General features: G+C 60.2%; 1 protein-coding gene across 2 annotated transcripts; it reads right to left on the bottom strand.

Annotated features, from left to right (window-relative positions):
- Positions 1 to 185: 185 nt before the first annotated feature.
- On the bottom strand, positions 186 to 8,795 carry DNAJB2 (DnaJ heat shock protein family (Hsp40) member B2). 2 transcript variants are annotated; one of them, XM_045854692.1, is made up of 10 exons: positions 8,595 to 8,795; positions 8,214 to 8,314; positions 7,514 to 7,623; positions 6,382 to 6,435; positions 6,085 to 6,207; positions 5,244 to 5,336; positions 4,934 to 5,036; positions 4,638 to 4,708; positions 3,595 to 3,798; positions 186 to 2,479 (listed from the first exon to the last, which is right to left on the bottom strand). In XM_045854692.1, exons 2-10 carry the CDS (start codon positions 8,276 to 8,278, stop codon positions 2,469 to 2,471), a joined length of 834 nt encoding a protein of 277 aa, XP_045710648.1. In that variant the 5' UTR covers positions 8,279 to 8,314; positions 8,595 to 8,795; the 3' UTR covers positions 186 to 2,468. The 2 variants fall into 2 exon arrangements, with proteins under 2 accessions (XP_045710648.1, XP_045710640.1); XM_045854684.1 differs by lacking the exon at positions 186 to 2,479 and having other exon boundaries at positions 3,306 to 3,798.

Raw genomic sequence — 8,795 nt, forward strand, 5'->3', positions numbered from 1 at the left:
CCTCAGTCTGGAGCCAGCTGCCGGTGTCCCCCGGGGGACGCGCAGGCTCCCCCGGGGTCTGGATGGGAGCTGGCGACCAGGCCTCCGTTCCGCTGTGCCTTCTGAGTGTCGGGCAGGCGTCCACACACATTCCCAGGCGTCCACACACATTCATTTGTTTAACCTTCACGTTTAATCTTACACGTGGAGAGACTGTGGCATGCACGGAAACTGCCTGAGGGAACACAACTTGTAAGAGGTGGAGTCAGGATTCGAACCCGGGCATGCTGAAACTCTTTACTGCCTTTCAGTTCTTGGGTAGCTGCCTCGTGCCCTTGGCCTCAGGAATAATGTACATTGTGCAGGACTGAGGATACAGTTAAACAAACTGCCTTCCACACCTTCAGCAAAAATCAGCTGAACTCGGATAGACCAAGCCTGTGAGATGTCACAGCGGGCATTCACCTTGTGACAAGGGACACCTTCTTCCCCGTCCCCTGGCTCCCAGAACTGTCCATCGCTATGATCCCAGAGGAGCCCTCGCCTGTGTGTCACCCTTGGGCAAAGGTGATGGACACATAAAGAGACAGAATGAGCCTCAGACCTGGAGCTACTTGGACCTGGGGGCCCCTCAATCTCCCCAAGGCTCAGTCCTCTCCCATGGGACACTGGGTGGGTACCGCCCGCCCCACGCAGGGGGCGGAGGCACCAGTGAGCGGCTGCAGGTCCTCCACGCCCGACCCGATCTCAGTTCAGGTGCATCCAATTCCAGCATGTCTGACCTCTCAAAGGCCAGAAGTTTGTCAAAACAGCCACCGCACCGACTTCAGCAAATCCCCTCTCTCTAAGACAGAGGCTTGAAGGTCTTCTTTCAGGGCAGGCCGCTTCCTTGCTTTGAGAAACACACACTGTAGGCCCTTTAGCCCTTGAAGATGAGGGCAAGCATTTGCCCTGGAGTGGGAGAGGAGGTTGGCGGGGGAGCTGGGCTGCCCTGCTCGGCAATGGAAAGGTGCTTGCCCTGTGGCCGCAGGGGCACCTCTACAGGGATCTGGAGACCAGGAGCGGTACCCAGCTTTCTCCTCCCTGGGTCCTGGCGAGCTGGGGGCCTGGACCCTGAGGGGCACGGACTTGTACCACTCCACGGGGGGAGACGGGCCTCTGAGACGCGCCACTGGCTCTGGGCCGAGGAGACCCGGGAAGAGGTGAGTCTATGTGCATTTTCCTGCAGTTCCTTGCTTTCGGCTGTCCCCGTGCTTTCGGTCAAGTCATTCTCTAGTCAGGTCCTCGCTGCTGCGGAGTACTGGGCAGTGGGTCCCCCCGTGAGGGGACCACAGCTGTCTCAGGAAAGCCGTTTGTGGGGCCCCAGGGGGTGAGGGCAGAAGAACGTGAGCATTTCTTGGGGCTCCACAACATACGGGGGGGTGGGGTGGGGGCAGCCCGGTCAAAGAGGGGACGTCTGCCATTGGCTAGGCAGGCTCACGATCTCTAGATGTTTGGGCAAGAAAGGGAGGTGTGTCAGCCACCGGTCCCGTAGGTCCCCGGGCCACCCTGGAAGGAAGAACACAGCACAGAGGGTCCCGCCGAGCTCTCGAAACTCAGCTTTATTGGCTTCCAGTGTTTCCCTCTGGTGTGCGCTCGGCCCCGCTGGCTTCAAGGGGTCTCCGAGACGCCGTGTCACGGGGTCTGGCAATGCCCTGGCGCCGCCCTCCCCTCCCCGGCCCCTGGGCTCCCCGGGCAGGGAGGAGGAGAGGCGGCTCGGCTGTGGTGCTGGAGAGAGAACGGGCTGCAGGGGCAGCGGCCAGAGAAGCCACACAAGCAGCAACATGCCTGGAGTGCCCATTGCATGCCAGTCCCGGACACAGACGCGCACACACGTCCCAGAGGGCCCTGCCCTGCAAGCTCTCCGCCAGTCCGCACCCATCAGCTTTTTGGTGATCCCATCCCAGCTTGTTCCTCAGAGCCCAGCACTGCCCACAGGAGAAGAGCTGCTCCCAGATGCCACGGGGCCTTCATCTGTACACGCAACCTCTCTAACCTCGGCGCTAGCAACAGGTGTCAGGGAAATGGAGGCTCGGACCATTGCCCCTTCATCCACATTCTCATCACCCCTACCAGGGACGACTCAGAGGATAACTAAGATCTTCCCATCGCACAGTGAGTGACAGGCTGACCTGGGCTGGAACTACATGTCCCAAGATGCACAGCTCCATAACCACACACCACTTCCCACAAGCCCGATCTATCAGAAATGAGGCAGGGTGTGTTGCATTCTGGGACTAGTAGTCCCCAAGAGACAGCACCAAACACCCAGTGAAGAGTTTATAGGCTAAGACTACTGCCGCCTCCCACCCGGCTCCCACCCACCATCCAGGCCCGGCTCTATGCTTAGCACAGGTGAGGGAGAGGAATGGAGGGTCCCCTCCCAGCGCACAGGGGAGGGCGCTGTCCTGTTGGAACTGTGCATCGACTCTGGATCCCGGACATCCAGCTCAGAACACATCTGGGGAGAGAGCGGGGGTGGGTGACAGGAGAGAGGGTCAGCAGCAAGCCGTGGAGGGTGGCGCCGCTGAGCATGCAGACCTGGGCTAGCCCTGTGGCCTCTCCCTGAGCCCTGATGCATGGTGAAGTGGGACAGGGCACGGTCCCCTCCTAGGCCTCCCTCCTGGGGCACCCTGGCCCTATCCCACTGCTCCAGGGTTAGCCGGCCTCACCTCTGCCTAGTCCCGAGGCCTGGGGCAGGCTGAGGCAGCAAGAGGAAGGGAGGAGGAGTGGGCTCCGGTTCCAAATCTGGATGGCCGGGAGGCTCCCGCCCCACCCAGCTAGCCTCCCCGGAAGACCTTATGGCCCTACCGGCCACAGCATCTTCCTCGTCACACTGAGGCCTCCTTGGGGAAGGAAGGAAGAAGGGAGTCCTAGCCAGACGGCAGTGAAAGCAAGCGACGCGGCCCACGGGGAATTGCAGAGAGGAGAGTGTGAGGAAGGAGAAGCAGCACCAGAAGGGAAGCAACAGAGACAGTCAGAGCTCAACGCTGCGCAGAGACCAGGGTGGGGGGTCCGCAGCCGAACACGGAGAGCCGCAGACTCCCCGGCGTTGCCGCCGGCTTGCGCTCAGAGAACCCCAGGCCAAGTCCTCCTTCCTTGACATCATCAGCAACACAGGTGGCAGACGACCTGGGCACAAAAGGCCTGCCCCAAGCCACTAATGCCCCTCAGATGCCCGCCCCCCATCAAATAAGAAGTACACCCTGGCTCCTCAGGCCCTCCCACAGCCCGGAGGCCCCCACCCTGGGCTTCACCGGGGACCTCTCAGCTCAGTGGAGCAAAGCCTGAGTCCACACGGGAGCGTGGCATGGGGGGACCTGTAGAGGGAGCACAGAGTTGGAGGGGCCACACCCCTCTCTGTTCTAACAGTGAGCGGGACCCCAGGCCATCCTGAATCGGGGGAGCAGGCTGAGCCTGGGGATCAGAGGATGAGGCACCGGGAGGCCTTCTCTTCTGGGGGTGTGCCGGCTTTGGCTGCGTTACCCCTGGCGCTCTCGTGAGTCCCCCCCACGCCCCGGTCTTGGTACTGAGCCTTGAGATGCCCGAGCCGTCTTCGCTGTGCCTCCCGCCCACCTGCCGGTTTCTTCCCAGCCGCCTCCATCTCGGACAGGCTGTAGGCCATGGCGAGCTGCAGGTCCTCGTCGTCCTCGGAGAGGTCGTGGTCAGGGCGGGGGGCCGGGGTCTGCTGCACCTGCGTGCCTCCAGGTCTGGAGGCGACGGACTGTTGCTGCTCACGCCGGCTCAGCTCCAAGCCCAGGGCCAGGTCGTCCGGAACACCTGCCGGAGTCATGGCCTCCATGAGTCCCTCTGGCCCAGGCCAGGGGGGTCCTGCCAGGCTGCCACATGCAGCGACGACCCTGACCACGTCCAGCCCCTCGTTGGGATCTGCCACGCACATGTTTTAACACCCAGCACAGCGGTTACAGCCATGCGCAGGTGTTCAGCTGCCACGGGTACATAAGCTATCTCCTCGGGCCGGCTACTCAACCTCCCCGAGCTGCCCTTTCCTCCTTGATAAAACGGGAATGGTGAGAATGTCTACCTTGTCAAAATGTTCCCATGGTTAACCAAGAGAGCATAGTGTTCCCAGGGTGAGTGGCATGAAAGGGCAGCCACGGCGAACACCCTGGACAGTTGGGTGTGGGGGCAAGAGTTCAGCTCCAGGAATCCCGAGTTTCATTCCTGGATTTCCCCCTCGCTAAGTAGGACACAGCCTCCGGCCTGGGGGTGCTTGGGATCTCGGCCATGTAACTGTGCTCAGGCGCAGCCGCCTCCAGTGAAAACTAGGGCAAACACCAACCGCCCTGCTTTCCCCTGGCTGTGTGAGGAATACGGGAGCATGGAATGTGTGCGAGTGCTTCCAAAACAGTCGAGTTCTGCAGAGGCACACCCCAGTGATGACGACAGTGACTGGCTGGCCCTCTGAGGCTCCTCGGTCCACCGTCCTGGCTCCCTTCCGTGTGATGGCCATCCGGACGGAGATCCTGCCAGTCTGGCCTGGTGGCGATTCCCACCATGCCCCAGGGGAGTTCAGACTGGAGCAGGTTGGGGAGGGGGCTTTGGGGCCTGGGGCTGGGGCTTGCTGCCAGGGACTGAGTGGCAGAGCCGCTCCTCACCATTGATTGTGATCGACTTCAGCTGCCCGTCCTCCTCCACTTCCACCCGTTCCTGCCCGTTCTCCATGATTCTGTGGGAGACAGCACAGGTCACTCCGTGGGCATGCCCGAGCGCTGTGGGTGTGCCTGCCGGCTCTGGGATGTGGTTCTGGGATGCAGCTCTGGGATGCAGCTCTGGGAGGCGGTTCTGGGATGCTGCGGTGACCAGGACCAACGGGGCTCTGCCCTCAAGGGAGTGACTTTCCCATCAGTGCAGCTCCTCCTCCACCCGGCAGGGTCCCAGGAGGAGCCCTCACCTGCGTGTGGTGATGCGATGTCCCTGGACAAAGGTGGTGGATGTGGAAACAGAGCGAAAAGCACCAGCTCCAGGACTGAAGGAGAAAGACGAGGAGGAGAACTCTGGCATTGGGACAGAGGAGGAGAGGTGGTTAGAGGGGGCTCGTCTGCAGCAGGCTGCAGTCACAAGGGTCCGGGAACCTCTGTGGGCTCTCCCCGCAGGGAGGCAGGGCTCTGGGTGCACCAGGGGGAAGACTTGGGAGAGCCACGAGCTGAGGTGAGATGTCCCAGGACTCGGAGCTTGCAAAGATGGGAGGGGACAGAACTTACCAGAGTGCCCAGGGAAGGAAGAAGAGAAGGTGAAGAAGGGGCCTGTGTGTCGTGCACCCCGATTCTGAAGCTCTGAGAAGGGGCCCAGGTCATCTGCAACAAGCAAGCAGAAGCAGATGAACAATCATTTGCCCCCCAAAATGTGATATGTAAATCCTGCTTATCAGACTAGAAACATAAGCTGCTAAGCAACTGGCTGCACTTCTGATTTCTTTTTCTTTTCTGCTTGGACTGACTTACAAAGTAAATTCCTTTTCAATATTATATATGAAACAGTTCCCTGGTGCATTTTGTCCACAACAGGGAACAAAGGAAGGGGAGGGGGAAGGGAAAGGGGGAGGGAGGACAGACAGCCCCTTCGACGGGTCAGCGTGGCACAGCGTCGGGCCGACACGGCAGCGAGACCCGCGTTCCCGCGTGCCATGTGTCTGCAAGCACATGTGCCTCAGTCACCTGCAAGTGGGGATAAAATTATCTGCCTCGCAGGGTTCATGTTAATCATTCCAGAAAACAGTATCTGCTGTTGTTTGCAATGGCATTATTATTGTCCCATGAGGCTTTGAGGCTTGCTTTCCTGGCTGTCACTGTGGAGGGCTAACAATGTATCATTGTTATCGTTTAATGAGACAAGTCTCTGAAGTGTCACGACGGGGTCATGGGAGTTCAGGCCTGTGTAAGGTTCTGTCCCCACTCTCCCTGGATCCACCTTCACAAACTCTCCAGTCTTTGGGATTCTGCTTCCCTCTCAGCCTTCCTCCCCACACCCAGGACCTCCCAGCTGATGGAGGGCAGGTCTGGAGGGGGAAGCCGAGTTAGTCAGAGGCCTCCTGAGCCCACTCACCAAAGAGCTCTGCAAAAGGGTCTGCACTCCCGAAGAACTCCCGGAAGACCTCCTCGGGGCTGCGGAAGGTGAAGGTAAAGCCGGGCCCACCACTGCCGGCCTCCGCCCGGGATGGGCCACTTCCTGGAGGACAGGCAGGGGGAGAAGGGGGCTTAGGCGGTATACTCCCCTGGGCCAGGGGACCCCACCTAAGGCACAGCTGGGAGCCCGGAGAGAACATCCATTGCAAGAGTCTGCGCCCCCCCCCACCACCTCCCTGACCCACTTCTGTCCCCCAGGCCCCACAGTCCCACCTACCTGCTCCCGTCAGCCCTTCCCGGCCATAACGGTCATAGATCTCTCGCTTATGCTCTGGAAGGAGAGACCAGATCATTTCTCCCTCCCTCTGGCATGCTGGCCTCCCCTGCTGGGCTAAGACCCTCAGAGGACTGCCCAGGGGCTGACATTTGGGGGCAGCAGGGTGCACAGGGGGCAGGGGCTACAGGTTTTAGCAGCAGCTCGGCCCTTCACCCACTGACTCCTTCTCATCTGTAAAACGGACACGATAACAACGCCTACCTCCTAGGATGGTCGAGGATTAAATGAGATAACTCATGTACATGGCTTAACACAGTGCCTGATATGCAGTAAATGTCCCATAAATGTTAGCTTATTACGACTGTGTTATTATTGGTCAGGGCTTAGCCTAAATGTCACTTTCTCAGAGGGGCCTTCTGGGACCAGTGCCACAAAAATCGCTGCCTGTCATTCCCTGTCACATCTCCCTGCTACTTTCCTTTGGAATACTCTCGTCAGTTTATTTATTTCGTTACTGTCAGTCTTCCCCGAGCGGAATGTGATAAGCCCATCAGGATGAGGACAGTGCCTGCTTGCCCTCCATGGTTCCCCAGTAGCCAACAAGGGCCCAGCCCCAAAAGTATCCAAATTAATATTTTCTGAATGAATGATAAAAAGACCTGGATTCATATTCCAGCTGTGTGACCCTGAGCAGGGTACCTCACCTCTCCCAGCCTCAGCTTCCCTGCCAGTAAAATGGGGCTGATACATCCTGCCTCGAGGGACGGCTGTGAGGACTCCCAGAGGCCACACCCACCAATGCCTGGTGCAGAGGAGGCTCAGGACATGTCGGTTGCCTGCCCTGCAGCCTATCCTTTGTCAAGGCCCGTGCTGCAAGTAGCAGACGCTAGGGAGCAGGCACTGAGCACAGGGAATGAGGGGGAGAATGAAAAGATGCTTTGCACATAGTATAGGTGCTCATTTAAAGGGGAAAAAGCCCCAGAGTCCCTGTGTGTGGGGGCGGGGGGGGGGGAGAGACACTTGAATGCCAGCTGGGAAAAGGCACAGCTTTGTGAAGGAGTGCAACAGGGCAAGAAGCGGGGGCGGGGGGGGGGGCGGTGATGGGTACCACCCACCCAGACCCAGGCCTTACTGTCTGACAGCACTTCATATGCCTCGGCCACCTCCTTGAACTTCTTCTCAGCAAATTCCTTATTATCTGGGTTCTTGTCTGGGTGCCACTGGAGAGCCTTCCGCCGATACCTGCAGGAAGTGGGTTCACAGGGGAGGGGAGAGGGACAAATGGAGCCACTTTCCGCCAGAGAACAGAATGACCCATTTTCCCACTAGCCAACCAATGTCCTTTCACCCCAGCTGCTGGGGCTGCCTCTGCTGCGGTGTTTTAATGGGGGTTCCCTATCTCCCTTCTGCAGCCAGTGCTAGGACTGCTTCTATTGACAGGTGATAATATGAGGGTGAGAAGGCCCCAGGCCTAAACCCTCCCTGGGGCTCGCTGGGGCTGGGGTTGCACGGGTGGGGTTCCATGGAGAGTAGAGGGCAGTGGTCCCTCCTGGTCACATTGCCTGGGTACCTTTGCACGGCATCCTAAGAAAGCCCACATCTAGGGGTGGGGAGAGGCGTGGAAGGGAGGGCTTACTGGAGAAGGACCCACAGTGCAGCTCCCAGCAGAACTTCGCAGCTATAGACTTTCTCCTACCCATCCAGGGGTCTCCTTCCTCCCTACGGATGTCAGGGACCTGGTTCCTCGGGCACTGCCTCTGAAGGGCCCCACGGTGCTGGGGGCGGGGACTGGGGGTTTGAGAGGCTTTGTGGTGCCCAGCGGAGGCACTTACGCCTTCTTTATGTCGTCAGCGGACGCACTTCGCGGCACGTCTAGGATCTCGTAGTAGGATGCCATGGCAACTCGTCGGCAGTCAGGCTGGCTTCCGTGGGGCTGTAGGAGAGAAGGATAAGTCAGGCAGAAAGACCCGAGGGCGGTTCCCTGGGGCTGAAGCCCCCCAGGGTGGCGGGAGGCGCTCCCACGGGGGGAGAAGCGGAGCCCAACTCGGCTCTTTTCGCCGCGGGTGACTGGGCTCGGTCGGGCAGCCTTATCGGCCCCTGCAGGCCGGTGCCACTGGCTATCTCGGTGCCTGGGCCCGGGGAGCTCTAGCGCAGTCCCCTAACTCCGCAGCCAGGCCCAGGGCCCCCAGCCTGACGGGGCACCCTGCCCGCACCTCCTCCTCCCAGAGTCCTCGGGCTCCTGCGGTGCCCCGCCCCTGCAACCCGCCGGGAACCGTCTGGCACCCGCTGCGGGGCTCGCGGCTGCTGCGTAGGACGCCGCCGGCCCAGCTGTGCGCGCAGGCCTGCGTCAGCTGCACCGAAACTACTAGAGACTCGGAGGAGGCCGGCTTGGCCTGTCACCCGGGGGACGGTGG

This window comes from Phyllostomus hastatus, unplaced genomic scaffold, assembly GCF_019186645.2.
Source record: "Phyllostomus hastatus isolate PE091 unplaced genomic scaffold, TTU_PhHast_1.1 phas_contig_137, whole genome shotgun sequence".
Taxonomy (NCBI): domain Eukaryota; kingdom Metazoa; phylum Chordata; class Mammalia; order Chiroptera; family Phyllostomidae; genus Phyllostomus; species Phyllostomus hastatus.